This window comes from Diaporthe amygdali, assembly GCF_026229845.1.
Source record: "Diaporthe amygdali strain CAA958 chromosome Unknown NODE_31_length_594919_cov_65_084759, whole genome shotgun sequence".
Taxonomy (NCBI): Eukaryota; Fungi; Ascomycota; class Sordariomycetes; order Diaporthales; family Diaporthaceae; genus Diaporthe; species Diaporthe amygdali.
Window position 1 is genome coordinate 320,044 of NW_026517051.1, and position 14,631 is coordinate 334,674.

The 14,631-nt window shown below is 51.3% G+C and overlaps 4 protein-coding genes across 4 annotated transcripts; 1 reads left to right on the top strand and 3 right to left on the bottom strand.

Moving 5' to 3' along the window:
* Positions 1-1,554: 1,554 nt before the first annotated feature.
* On the top strand, positions 1,555-4,351 carry J7T55_000344 (uncharacterized protein; the record flags this gene model as incomplete). The annotated part of the gene is made up of 9 exons (XM_053132453.1): positions 1,555-1,641; positions 1,878-2,264; positions 2,388-2,622; positions 2,729-2,920; positions 3,020-3,125; positions 3,268-3,319; positions 3,386-3,499; positions 3,565-3,885; positions 4,049-4,351. The coding sequence occupies 9 exons, from the start codon at positions 1,555-1,557 to the stop codon at positions 4,349-4,351; spliced, it is 1,797 nt and encodes a 598-aa protein (XP_052989582.1).
* A 395-nt stretch (positions 4,352-4,746) lies between these two features.
* On the bottom strand, positions 4,747-5,437 carry J7T55_000345 (uncharacterized protein; the record flags this gene model as incomplete). The annotated part of the gene is made up of 2 exons (XM_053132454.1): positions 4,747-4,846; positions 4,902-5,437. The coding sequence occupies 2 exons, from the start codon at positions 5,435-5,437 to the stop codon at positions 4,747-4,749; spliced, it is 636 nt and encodes a 211-aa protein (XP_052989583.1).
* Positions 5,438-6,522: 1,085 nt separating this feature from the next.
* On the bottom strand, positions 6,523-7,366 carry J7T55_000346 (uncharacterized protein; the record flags this gene model as incomplete). Its single annotated transcript, XM_053132455.1, has 3 exons — positions 6,523-6,859; positions 7,036-7,102; positions 7,165-7,366. The coding sequence occupies 3 exons, from the start codon at positions 7,364-7,366 to the stop codon at positions 6,523-6,525; spliced, it is 606 nt and encodes a 201-aa protein (XP_052989584.1).
* A 1,503-nt stretch (positions 7,367-8,869) lies between these two features.
* Positions 8,870-11,924, bottom strand: J7T55_000347 (uncharacterized protein; the record flags this gene model as incomplete). Its single annotated transcript, XM_053132456.1, has 2 exons — positions 8,870-9,565; positions 9,621-11,924. 2 exons carry the CDS (start codon positions 11,922-11,924, stop codon positions 8,870-8,872), a joined length of 3,000 nt encoding a protein of 999 aa, XP_052989585.1.
* Positions 11,925-14,631: the final 2,707 nt, after the last annotated feature.

Genomic DNA, 14,631 nt, shown 5'->3' on the forward strand with positions numbered 1-14,631 from the left:
AATTGCAGCGAACCCCAGCCCCAGCACTCTGTACTCCATGTCTGTTTTGCCTATGTTAGGCTTTTGGGTGCTCAACTGTGGAGCTCTCAGCTTTCAGCCCCCAATCCACATTGGCTCCATCGCGAATCCACCCTGGGGTATGAGCTCCGTGGCGACAGAGAGTTCGCCTCGCGTCGGGCTGCACGACATGTTTCCAGTTGATGAAGTCGCGCTGTGTTCTCAGCATCGCATCGCATCGCTTTGCCTGCATAATCCATCTCCACGAGTCCACAACCAACTGCTCGACGACTGTCAGGACGGCCCAGAAATGGAGACATGGAACAGCCAACTCCTTGCCTTCTTCGTCCCCAAACACACCGCCAGTCATTGTTTTTCTGTCTATCTCTATCTCCTTTTTTTGCCTCCCGTGGTGGCGGCCCCTCCACCACACCACCCACGCCCCAGGACCGAATTCCCGGCCCCCGGTTCTGCTATCTCGGCGTTTAGCTCTCAGCTTCCTTATCCGTCCGGCACTACTGGAACTCTGATAACTTCAATCTGTATTTAGCCTCTGCGGAAATTGTTCTACCGCGCTTCCACAGGCCCAAGTGCCGGTCAAATAACAGCCAGGCTTGATAGCCAAGGCTTGATAGGGTTCAGCCCAAGGCACCGTCGCTAGTGCGCGGGCTGCCTGCCAATTCCCATCTTTCCAAATTTGGAAAATCTCCCAAACCACCAAGACGCTCTCTCTTTGCCAGGATGAAAAGATGATCTTGGTTTTCTCCGACAAGATTGATGGGATGGATCGATGGGATCAAAAAAGTAGGTCAAGATAGGACGATCGACGGTCGATTTGATTATTTATGCCGCCGGCGAACAGACGAAGGATCTGCAGCACAAGGTTTTCGTATTCGCCTTCATATCTGTGTCCAGATGCTGCCAAGTAGACATCGACGTATCTGCAGCTGGGCCGGACGGTCTCAATGGCTGACACTTCGGTGCGGGCTTCATGGCGTGTGGTGCAAGGTCAGAATGTCTGCTTGGGCGAGGCTGCATTCATGAAGGCTTACGAATGCTGGTGACTGCTCCACAATATCAAGCAGCAGTGGGCCTTTATAGTCTACAATAATTCAAGTGAACCATTCTCCTTGTGCTGCATACCGTTGAATTCAGCGCAGTCAAGTTGAAGCGAAGCAACGAGACAGCCTCGTACCGGGTGAGAGCTAGGTAAACACAGCTCAACCCACCATCAGGCTTCAACCTGAGATCATGTTTTCCGTCAAATTGTGGGCCAGGAGGTGATACTTTTCTCTTTATGCCCACGGGACAAAACAAATCGCCGCTTCCGGCCAGCCCAACATGGTTGTCAATGCACGTATACAGCTTTGTTCTGCACGGCCGGGCTGTCAAGACAGGCAGCTTTTCAATTGATTGAGATTTCAAGAATCGAAATTGGTCGACGGCCCCATTATGAAAGGGTTAGCTCAATTTTTACAGTGCGAAAGCACAATTGGTGAGGGAGTGAGGAGTTGTCCCCTGACACAAGCAACAACATCCTCAATCCAACACACATGAATGCCCCAGCAGCAGGCCCAGGCGGACGAGGAGGACGAGGGGGCCGAGGTGGAGGAGGTCGTGGTCGAGGGGGAGGACGAGGGGGGCGTGGAGGTCAGGGAGGCCGAGGTGGTGGTGGCGGACGTGGAGGAATAGGCGATAGAGGCGGTCGAGGAGGTGGTGGTGGTGGCCAAGTTGGACGGGGTAGAGGTCCAGCAGGCCCAGCACGAAACGCAGGCACAGCAAACGACCAATACTGGGCGGATTTCCGAGCCACAACGCAATATTATTGGAACAACTACTTTGAGTACCACCGCAGAGGCCTGACACGGGATCGTACCAAGCCATGGGAAGACCCAAACATACCACCCTTGTACAGGCCACCCAGCAGAGATGCCTGGGACGGGCGCTACCCAGCCGACGACGTACGGACCATCTTTGCGAGGCAGGCGGCGGGCCGGGTCGGGTATCAAGTCTTCTCGGGCAGCATGGGGTCGCGGAGGAGGCGGAGGATGGACGAGGCGCAGGCCGCGGCGCAGGTGGTGGCAGACGCGCTCTCCCGGCGGGGGATCGTGGTTCGTCTGGTCAAGATGCTGGGCGTCGGCGGCAACGGCATCGCTAGCCTGCTCGAGGTGTGGCCTGGCGGGGAGGGAGGGCCCAGCAAGAAGGTTGTTGTCAAGTCGCTGCTGCGGAGTGGAAGGAGCATGGCTCGCGAGTGGACTTTTAATGCGGTTTGTGACCACTCTTCTAATCCCCGTTGACAGATCGATCTCAAAGAGATGCTGTTGCCCATTGGGGACCGCTGATGACGACTGTTCTCCCTACTGACGAGCGAGCGAGGGCCTGCCTCTTAGGCACTCAAGCGAGCACGGCATATCATCCAGCTGCTCGGCTGGGGCCAGGAGATCATGCCCACCGACGGCTGCGACGCCGATGCGGTGTTCAACCAGTGGCTGCCCGTCGACAACGACACCTCCATGTTGACGCTCGAGTTCATGCGCCACGGGGACATGCACGGCCTCATCAGGAAGCTGGCCAGATCCAACGACAGGGTGCCGAACAAGGTCCTGTGGCGTATCTTTTTCTGCCGTGAGTCTACTTCCTACTCTATATGTTCAACCCAACCCAATTTTATTTCTTAAATGTATAATGAAATCTTGCTGACACTGTATCTCTTCCTGTTCCTTCACGATAGTCGTCAGGGGTTGTATAGCGATGTACGAACCACCGAGAATCAGGAGAAGCCCGGACGGGGCAGAGCTGCCTGAGGAGCAATGGAGATCCATTTGGGGTCCCGACATCAATGAGGTATTGCCCGCCCAGACTCCCGGAAACCCCGACCCGGCTGGCTGGGATTTCATACACTTTGACTTGGATCCTCAGAACGGTGAGTTGGGGCCTCTGAACCCCTGTCCACCATCCATCATAGCTACTCAGCTGCTGCGCTGGACCAGATGTGATGCTGACTGCTGTGGTATACTCACAGTCTTGATTGGGGAAAATGACGACAATGAGCACAATGTGGCACCGATATTCAAAATCAGCGACTTGGGTCTGGGCAAGCTCAGCAGTAGTGTGGATTTCCAAACACCGTGTGTACTTGGTGCCTATCCCTTCTCCCTCTGACTTCATGTGCGAACATGGCTACTGCTGTTGACTTTTCGTGTCATCGAGCAGCCAGCCGTTGTTGGCCACTGGTCAAGATTGATCGATATTGACCTGTCTCACCTCCAGTGAAGGAGCATGGGCATGGCGGCAAATGGGCAAGATCACGATGCTACTACCGGTATGTGAGCATTTGACAGACATGCAGTCAGGGCAGTGAGATTGACAGTCAGTGGGAACATCGCAGGAGCAATACCACAAAGAATGGGACTACATCGACAAGTTCCCACTCCTAGAGCCTAACCCTCCAAGGGTAGCAGGCAAGTATGGGCCATGGAGCAATATCTTCCAGGCAGCTCTCGTAAGAACACAAATACACACATCAATGATCCCGGCCCTGTCTCTCGCTGACATGAAGAACCAAAGTCCATGCAGAACCTCATAACGAAGCACACAACACCCTACCCACCCGCGGCCATCGGCCCGCTCAACTCCCCGGACGGCGCGCACCTCTTCGCCGGGCCCGCCGTGATCCGCGACTCGGCCGGCCGCGCCGTGCCGCCCTTCCACACGCACGGCTACACCCTCGCCGCGGAGCCCGACCTCGACCGAGGCCTCATGCACCTGCTGCTCCGCTGCCTCGCCGACCTGCCCGAGGACCGGCCCTCGCTGTGGGAACTGCAGTGGCTCATGGGCACCATGGAGGCTGCGCCCGACTGGGCTATTGGGCAGGATGATCCTGAGGGGGTAAGGGCTTGGTGTGATAGGATGTTTGGCTCTCCACCTGCTGTGAGTTCTGGATTTCCCTTGTCCCTCTTTGTTGATGTTGTGGTGTGTTGCGTTTCTCTTGCATATTGTTGCAGTAGTTACTTGACCTGACGCAGATGCTGATGATGTTTGATGATCAAAGCCTCCCGCGAACGCGGAACAGGTATCCGCGTCCATCGCGTCCAACCCGGCATCGCAGCAGATCGAGGTGCCGCATAGCGATAGAGTCCCGCCCAGGACTGATGGCGGTGGTGGACATGACGATGCGGATGGAGATGACGACGACAACGATGCGGATAGAGGTGGTAACCAGCCCCGAATTAGTGGCCGGGACAGAGGCGATGATCATGGTCCGGGTGATGGCGATAGTGACAGTGTCATACCTGATAGTGCTAGTGGCGGGGTGCCTCTTTGGACGGGCTCCTTGGGCACGCCGCAGGGCTGAAGTTGGTGGGGACTCGGAGGGAGCGCGTTCATGGCGTGAAAGTAAGGGTGAGCCGGTTTGGGATGTGATATTATGAAAGGCCGTAAGGCAGTGTTGCGGCAGTGGTGGAGAAGAGAACAGAGTAATTGTCAAGTTTTACTTTGTCATTGAATCAGTTCTATTGCTCTACCTCACTGCTCGTGCTCCCCCTCTTTTGCATATACTTGCCTCTCACTACTGGTGACCAAGTACCCTTGTCTTTCGGGATTGTCTTCTAGAGCGGGACCATTCTTGTAGAGTCTTAAGACGACAGAGGGAGTAGTCATTTCTATACATGTGTTCCTAAGGGACGGACATAGCTTCAATCCTTTGTAAATTCAGTTGAGCGTAAATGTTTGCTGATAGTTGAGGTCGAGTTACCAGAGAGGCTCGTCGACCGTCGGAATGAAATACCCGGGTCGATGTGGCATGTGAAATTTCCAGTCATCCGACCCGAATTCTCTATTTCTCCATGTCCTACAATAATTGTTAGCCGAAGAATAATAACTAAAAATAGTGGCCACCGACATACCAAGTCATGTTGGCACAGTACACGTGAAATGCGTGATCCAAGTCGCTGTAGTCCTTGACCTCGATGATCTGCTTCATCCTCCACTTTGGATCTGCAGAGGGATCCTGGTACGCAATTTGGTACTGTCCTGCCTTCAAACCCCTCCAATGCTTTTGATCCCTTTCAGAAAAGACGAAAGGTCGTGGTTCTAGCTCGCGGAACTGGCGATGGCTCGACCACAGACAGAAGTCGTTCCAGAGGTCACGGAAGTTGTTAAAGACACCTTTCACACGGCGAAAGTTACGCATGACGAAACCGCCCGGTGGAGTCATTGTCAGACTGTGCCACAGAGCAGGAATGACCGGTGGGGTACGAAAGCCAAAGATTGTCCTCGGCGTCGCCGTTGGACGACCGGTATTCCATCCGATGTGAGGCATGGGAAAGAATTCTCTTTTCTGGACCATCACACCCACAGCCTGATCACGAGGCCTCGTGCGGAACCTCCGGCCCAGGATGTATGTCCGGGGACGAGGTTGATTTGGCATTTGCGATGACATTTTGGTTCTGTTCTTCAGACTTGTAATTGCAGCGGTGGGGCGAGTACGCGCAAAATGTTGTTTTAGGATTAGAAGAAACGATAGCAAAAGAGTGAGAACGAGAAGTCGTGATTGCTTGGGCGATCTCGGGTTGATCAAAAGGGAAACCTCCATGGAAATTTACTATTTTGCAATCTTGGTTCGGCTCATCTGACCATACTAGCAACTACCGTAGCGCGCTACTCACTTGACTTCACAGTCATCAGTAGTCTTACCCTTCCTAACGAAGGAGAGTGGTTCCTTCAGAGAACAATCCACTGAGAGACTTCTTTGCATACCTGAGTCATCGGACCATATATACACCTGGCCTTTTGATTCCGAGAACTGAGATCGGCCTTAGCCAAAACAACAAATTGAGCAGCCAGGTCCGGCGAACTACGTGTACAGAGAAAACTTGGAAGACCGTCATCTTGGTGCCAATGTATCTTCCTTTAGTAGGAAGACTAAGAAGCATGGATAGTTTTGAGATTTACGCGGTAGCGCACTGATTCATTTAAGTAGGAATTAGCTGCGGGAGCCGCAATTAGCATCCAGCCTAATTTGGACTACAAGCCCATATACGCACGAGCGACCCGAAGAGAGCTAAGAAATACAATCATAGGAACTGTAATATGTCACCAGATGATAACAGTGTCGATTTAAGAAGGCTCTATCACTTTATCTAGCTTAGCTAGAATTCGTTTATCTGTGATTACAATGACTTTTAACTCACAATTTAATTATCTATTATATAAATTGTCCGTACGTGTGGGTCAAAGAGACGCAGATGAAGAATGTCTCGTAGTTGTTCGAGCTGCGTCTCGCAAACAATTCCTGTGCCTGCTGAGGATGGTGTCTGTCTATTGGCTCCAGGATAGAATGATAAAACTGTCAACTCCATTACCCGCTTGCCCAACGTCCACCTGCTGGGGCTGGCAGCTACGTGGGCGGTAGGTGGACGTTTTACGACCAGGCTCCTCTATTGTGCTTCATATCGTTGTGTTTGCTGAGCGTCCATCTCTTGTGGTGTCAATGATGGAACGATAGTGTATTTGTGATTTCGTTCTTCATTGGGCGCTGGCATCTCGTGAGCGCCCGACACCGCTACAGTCCGAGGGATCTGCTCGTCGTCGCGTCCCGTCTTGTCTGACAGATATCCAGTCCGACCTTGTTTCTTCTTCCGCCATCGCATCACCAATACTCCAAGAATCGTCGCAAGTACGATACCAGCAATACCTGCTGCCGCGCCGATGCCTGCCACTGCGGCGGTAGAAAGACCTGACGGTGCAGATGAGGAAGTTTGAGGGGAGCTTGTAGTCGATGTAGTGGCTGAGGTTGACAATGATGTTGGAAGGGTCGTCGCGGGTGTGGTCGTAGAAGAGATTCCGAAGGTTGACTTTGGTGCTAGCGAGTTAAAATCGTACTTCTTCATGAGACGTGACAAGGTAAGAGAACGTACTGGTCCTGATCTATGGGTTGCATTAATGAAGTTAAACTCTATCGAGTTGTTCCTCAGCCCATGTGCATCCTGTGATGCGGGCAAAGGTCTAATCTCGAACCAACACTGTTCACCATCGTACTCTGTAAAGTCGAGCACCACTTGGGCTGTCCCATTGCCTCCAGGGGGTCTTGTAGGCTCTTGTGCTTCTGCAACAGATTGTCAACATTCGAAGATGATAGTACATTCGGAATTATGTGGTACTGCTCACGGGAAGCATTGCCCTGCACACACCACGTGTAGAGGTACGGCTCAGTGAAGTTGGTTTCGTAGGGTACATTGATGACATCCTTGGCATAGAATGCTAGACCATCCGTGTCCGGATAAAGGACCCTGATGGGTTGAGCCGCGCTGTTGCCACCAGTTATCCCAGCCAACAATGTCAGTAAAGGAAGAAAGTCGCGTCGCAGCATCGCGATAGATCTTGAACGCTGACGGTGCCCAAGGTCTAAGAGAGCAGCACCAAATGTGAACTTGACACTTTGAGAAACTTTGTTCAATGTCAGAGAAAGAAAATAAGAAGCAAAGCATCCATCTTGCAGATGGGGGGCAGATGAGCATCGGACAATCTCAGCCTCAAAATCCTACGGGGGGGGGGTCGATACGACTCTATAAACATGCGCTTCATTGGTGTGAGATCATCCTTCCAGAGTTACATAGCATCACTGGACGCCAATTAAGCTGACGGTACGTACTTGTTTGGCCCATGTGGGCGTCACAATACATGACCTATCATATCCCGTCAATTTGAACTCATCAATCCTGGAGATATCTAGCTAATTGCCACATGCGAGACCTCGGACTCTAGTCGTTCCTACGTTAGATTACGCTGGCTATTAGCCGAGGTCAAGGTTCAGCATGGATTTAGAGTTGTGGAATATCTTGAATATTATACAGTCAAGAGCAAAAACAGCTTTCGCTGCAACAGACGCAGCTGGACTTCAAACTGCTTGTATTTATTGAAACCGGGAATGGGTGACGAGACTCACTCATTCCAATGCTAACGGTTTCAATCATCCTTTGCACCTACCACCGCGCCACCATCTTACTGTACACCTCTGCATTGCACTTGGTCCTCCTGCACCATGCATATGCTTGCCTAGAAGGGTCAGCAATCCTCCCCGACCCCCTCCGCCAATCGCTCATTGCTTGGCATGCGGCTCCGTGCTGCGCCGGCCGCCTATAAGACCTTCAGCGCCAGGTTGTGGTCTGACGCCACGTTTCGAGCCCCACGGCCTCTCAGGTACTTTCCACCTTGTTTAGTCGTCCTCAATGTGTAATTTCTATATCGCACTCCCTCGGACTTCGCTCCAAACCTTACCTCAGGACACAGCTCCCCTTGTTCCCAGCTTCAGGCATCACCAGTCGCGTATACTGCATTACGCTATCAATCAGCTGCAGAGCCCCAGCACTGCCTTCAATTGATCAAGAAGCCCGATTAATCAATCGAGCTCTTTGTTAGGCCAATTTGGGCCTTGCAGTAGCCCATGGAGAGCTACAGCTCTTGGCCAGCCGAGTGTGCCGCGCCAACGGTGATTCACCACCACGGAAAAAGAAGTGATGAGCCTACACCTGGAATGATCCACGGTTCCTTGATTTATGATACAGTATCGTTGAACATGGTATCATTAACGTAAGATGGCAAAAGTATTGAGTGACATATAATTCAAATTTTAAGGGATATGAGACTGTGTGAGGCGGCACAAAATTCCGACCGGTTTTGATCTGAAGTCGAACCCGTCCAACATTTCCACTCGGGTCTGTCTCCAAATTCCACCATACACCCTGCAGCTAAACCCTTTTAAGCCTGTACGTCCTGGCTCGTCTTTTCCTTTCAGAGGACAAGCACCTTGGCCTAGGCGACACCACTTTTGGGCTTCGGACTGAATGAAAAGGAATAGCTTACCAATCCGCCTTTAGAATATCATGATATTGGAAATGCCAGGTATGTAGCTCGTCGATTGCTTATGGGAACCCACCGTGGATTTGAAGATACCACTTTGAGAGATGCAATTCCAACAGCTGTCATTGGAGTAGACAGCGACTCCTCTGGAAATTCCGCCTCCCGCCGCGTCCCGGACATGTACTGAAACAGCAGTCGTAGCGAGTCGTGCCACCCAGTTGCCATGGGCCCGGACGACACCATCGCCAGGTGGCGGCTCGATGACGTCTTCCCACGACTCGATTGATCTTATTCCTTTGACACTAAACATGCTGTGTCCCGCTCTGCAGGAAAGTAGCGGCTCTCGGGTAAGGCAGGTGCTCGCTAAACACTTCTGTAAGTCGACATCTCCAATCCATTGTCCGGCGTGGTGTATTGATACGACGGACTCAAGATAGTGCACTTGATTGTTTTGGACCTGGCCATTGGTGGACTTCACAAGCGGAACATAGTATTCTGTGAACGACAAGTGCATCGATGTCTGGGAAAATCCATCTTCCGCAAGGCCGTCGAACTCAGAGGTGCCTATTACTCTCCATGAGGACTCCTCGGACGCAGGCACCACGGGATCGTCTGGTGGCACAAGAAGCGTGACTCCTGGCTTGCCAACATTTCCCGCTACCCGTTTGAGTTCATGACTATTTGGTGACTCCCAAGGGTCACAAGTAAGCTCATGACTATGTCAGCAAACTTGATCAGAAGATAAGGGGAAGACCAGGACACACATTCATGGAAACGTAAATACTGTCTTCATATGCGAGAGCGAACACTCTCGTCAGATCACGAGGATCGATATCAATTCCGGCTTCTAGCCATGCTATACATGAGAAGGCCACGTCCCGTGATAGTTGAGCATCCGGCGTTTGGCGGCTACTGGGTATATCAAATGAGTGTGGATTGTCTATCGCTGCAATTCTTCGGCTTTGTGGCGACCATCGAGGAGAATACAGAGGACTGTTGAGAGCCCGAGTGGACACTGTGGCAGTTGGGAGTGATCGGTAGATTCGGTGTGCACTGCTCAAAGCCTTGAGTGTCCGGCCTTCAGGCCTGGTCTCAAGTCCGACTGCCGCACCTTCGTTGAGGCCAAAAAACGAAATCATGGCTCCCATGTCAAACAGATCAAATTCCAGGCACCAGATGAGGTCCTGGAAAGTAGGCGGTCTGATTTTCCCGGACTTAACAGATTGGATGTCGGGTGCATTTGAATAGATCGCAGCAGAGCCAGGGTCACCGTAGACATAGTGATATGTTTGAAGCACAGCATTACCATCGCCCTCGGACTTGTTTTCAAGGAGGACTTCAAATTCCTTTGACGCTAGCGGCAATGCTGCGTCCTCCGACAACTCATGTACCACGTCCTTGTGGAAGTTCTTCCTTTGAAGGATGGCTCTTGGAGCCCACCGCACGTGTGGGGGGTTGGAAAAACCGCCTTGAGGAAGTGCTTCTCGTAGAACCTGACCGGTCGCGAGACCTGCCAGACGATCAGGTGCCCATGCGTATACTAAGGTTTGGGGTTTGATGTCCTCAAAGAAGCGAATTACAAAAGTCCCTTGATTTTGAGTTATCAGGTCACTGTCGCTAAGTATCCGGCGGAGCAAGGCGATCCTCTCGTCCGGGCCTTTCAGAAGTCTAAGAAGAATTCTGGGATCACCAAAGCCCATGAAGTTAGACGGAAGTGCCTGAGGCAAGAGTTTCTCTGCTTTCTTACCGCCAAGAGCAATCAACTTCAGGTCGAGGTGATCTTCGAATTTCCGAGCATCGAGGAGCGTATCGGCAGCTCTGGCAAGAAGGTTTATCGGCTGCGCACTATCACTGGCCACCCTCATGCAGGACTCTCTTAGGGCAGAGCTGGAGTGCTGACCGTTTGCTATCGCGTAAATGTCGTCTCTCAGCTTCGTGAGGAACCGTGCTGGAGCTTCAGCATCTGTTCCGAAGGCACCCCAACGCGCTAGAAATGCCCCAAAGACCGACACCGTGAACTGCTGGAATGACAAACTTTGCGAATGTAGATTCAAGGACGCCTCTTTCTGTACAGGGCGTCGTCCATAGAAGTTGAGATGAGCAAGTGAGAGGGACCAGAACACCCCTCCGAGCGTTTCCCCACCAGGGCGGGCAAGGCCAAGGGTTAGTGTCCCACCAGGTCGTACCAAAGGATCCTCGAATTTGTGAAACACTGTAGTAGGATCCGTAACGATTATATCGGGATATAGGTGCCAAGAACTAATTGCCAAAAGACATGAGCCGTGGCTGATGGCCTGGGGCATCCCACTCACGAGTTTCTCCGTCGACTCTAAGGCGGACTTCCAAGCCGGGATGACACTCTGATAGACCATCATATGCTCGTTAACAGGAACACTGACATTCGTGACGAGAAGCATAAGCTGATTCTGTTGTTTGAACTTGACGCGGTCAGCGGTCCGAAGCCACGAGCGAGCGCTTGCATCCCATTCGGCCAGGCTCACGCGAGATATCTGAGGTTGGGTTGCCGCAACCAAAGATGCGTAAGGAACCGCGTGATTCTGAGTCCACGCCTCCTCTAACTCCTGCCTCCTTCCCCGAACTAACTCTACCCAGATAGAGGTCGCCTCGCTAGCTGGCCAGTGACGGGCTAGCATACAGGCCAGGAGCTGAACATGTAATGCAGTGGATGACGACGTCGCTGCCGCCCAGATCGATGTTCCGTCGATTCCAGCATGCGCCGCGAACATGCTGTTCTGCGGCTCCGCTGAGCCGTTTTGCCGGGAGCTTTGAGCTATCTCAGAGACTCTATTCCCATACGCTCGTAGAAGGGCCGGAGTGGGTGGGAGTAGCCCTTCGAACAACGCGCCGAGTCGTCGAGCGGTGATATGAGTCGATCCATACTCTGCGTCTTCCCTACGCCTTTGAGTCAAGGCGGTGCCTAATGGATGGAATTCTTTCGGTGCCTCGCATTTGATGAGCGTGAAATCGAAGTTCAAATTTGCGGCCGCAACCGTCACTTCATTAGTGGCCGCCGTGAGGGCCGCCTGGATTTTGCTAATTGATGACATGACAGCAGCGAGGTTCGAGACAGCGTTTTTGGTAGGAATATAATTGCAGTCTGTACAGGTGGCCTTTCAGTACCCAAATGAAAAAGATTGCTCTGTTTAGCGTAGATGTGGGGATCGGCTACTCAGCCAAATTGGAAAGGTTTCCTTGTGTTGTTACATTCTTAAGATTGGCAAGGCTCGACAGTTTTGTGAGATTGAGATACACCGGACACCGCCTCTTCAACGGCTTGCTGACCCTCATGCAGAAAGAAAGCACGCGCTGCAGATACGAGGACCCTTGGATTGGTCCAGTCTCTGCCCCTAGGTTTCACAGCATTTGCCAAAATGTAATATTTATGTTGGCTAGGAACCCTCTTGGCCGCAAAAGCCCACCAAGAAGTGCTTGTCATCGTGTCACAAAGTGTGGCGTGGCCAGCTCCGCCCGAGGCAGATTTCGAGCATTTGTAGACGAATTAGCGGCCAGAGTCAGTCCACGATTATATGAATATCACTCCCCTCACAGAAGAGTCAAAGCTTTGTGTATCAATTCATCTTAAAAGGCGTCAAGCTCTCTATAGTTCAGGTGACTGATGATCGGATCTGACTGATCATTATTACCCCTTCCCGACCGTAAGCATCTGAGTATCTATCAAACTATAAGCAGGTAGCATGCATCCACGCATCGGATAGTGCACTAGGTCAGTTATATACAGTGATCACATACCAATGATGATTAAGGAATGTGTAATTATAGGTTGCTTTTCTTGACTGCTAAATTACTATATTGTGACCCGCTATAGCTTTTATATTCTCATCTCCAAGTCATCCATTGTTCGCCAAAAAGACTTCTGCGGAGACTTTTGGGATTTCACGATCCAAGAACTTATTTTGGAATTTGAAAAATGAGTTGAGATATTGCTCACTACAATAAGGACGGGGGCGAGAGAGAAAGTCAATACTTAAGCTGATGGCCTTCGAGGAAATGTGCAGCTGGTGGGTGATAGCTCCCTTGAACAAGATGGGCATTCGTCTCACCCCCTTGAGCTCGTGCCGTCCATCCGTAATTTCAGATTAACGAACTTGTTGCTCATGGCTCCAGGGTCTTACCATATAAAGTTGTGGCCGAAGCCCGCTGGCCTTGAGAGAGGCCGACCGTTGTCTACGCCGGGGTCGACTTAATCACAACTTTGGGAGCCTGGGCCTAGTCTCCCACCGATGTAACCGCAAGTATACCATTTTTGGTGTCACAATTCGCCTGCCCTCTGACAATTCAAACACCAACATGCCAAAATCGCGATTTAATTCAGGAATCTGCGGCGTGCTTTGATAGCATGCTTTGCCTCGACCATGAAGGCCAAGGCTGGTGCGTTTTGGAGATTCGACTGTTGGCATTTTCCAATTCTTCTGATTGCTGGCGTAGTCTCTGCCCTCTTTCTATGGTGATGGTTTGACTTACTTGCGGCCATGGACAACCATCAATTCAGCCACTTACAACACCCAACAATGTTTCGATTCTAAATGTAGCAATCTGCTAGCTGCCTCTATCGTCTTGTTCTTCTGATTCATGTTTTTTTTTTTCGCATGAGAAGATGGATATAAGAAGCCTCGTGGATCAGAGATCGTTCTCCACCCCCTTCTACTTGGCAGCCACTTTACTCTGTTATATCACAACCCGTACTGCTCATCTAGACTTCTGGTGCTGGCACTAGATATCACTTCCTGTCCTCTTTCGACGAATATTTCCTTTACGTGGCATTTCATCTACCAAAGACTTTTGAAACAACATTGACCAGTTTCCCAATTTCATAAAACGGTCTGCATCAAATTTTCATTCCTCGGCGCAGTAGAAATAAGAACACCATGTCGTCAAACAGGGACTACGAAGAATGGCTCCGGCACAACTCCGGCCGAGTACGATACGAGCCCCATAAGGGTCATCACCCGGACTATCCCAGGCGGAGTTCGAACTCTAGTAGCGAGAGCGATAAATCTCGCGAGAAGAAGCCCGACCCGACCTGTGAGAGTTGCAGACCGCATCCTGGCTGGAAGAAGATATGGGTCGAGAATAAGGTCAAGGTCGTATGCTCTACTTGTAGGGGCCAGGGCAAAATGATGCGACTTGATTACGGTGAAAAAGTGCGCTGCTGCACTCGGAAGTCCGGAGACAAGCCTTCCCGCCATTGCACTTATTGTCGAGGGGGCAAGGGCTATTACATGAGGTATCCTCGTTGCGATGCCTGTCATGGTACGGGCCAGACAGAGACTATTACCAGGGGTCGTGAATGGGAGCCATGCGGATGCGAATGTTAGGCCCAGGGCGGTTTACTTGCATACAAGTAGGATTGTACGGAGTTTCTGGCTAGGTTTTTCAGGACCCAATAGATAGACGAAATTGCCAGCAGATTATCTCTTGAGTTTTGGCCTCATTACTCTCCGCGCTTGATTCGTTCCGCGTAAACTGTATCCCGATGCTGCGAAGATCCACACATTTGATATCCTAGATTACAATGTCGTTATCCAATACCTTTTCATCGGTATCTAGTGTTGCTTTTCGTGAAAAATAAACTCTGTAAAGATCAAATGGTAGGAGAAGTGCTTCAACGGCCTCATGGACCATGGCATTGTACCTACCATTGCACCAAGTTGTTGGACGCCTTATCGACTGCGATCACTTAGTGCCAACATGACATTGGGCATTGGCACGAATGATATCCATGGTTTAATGGCT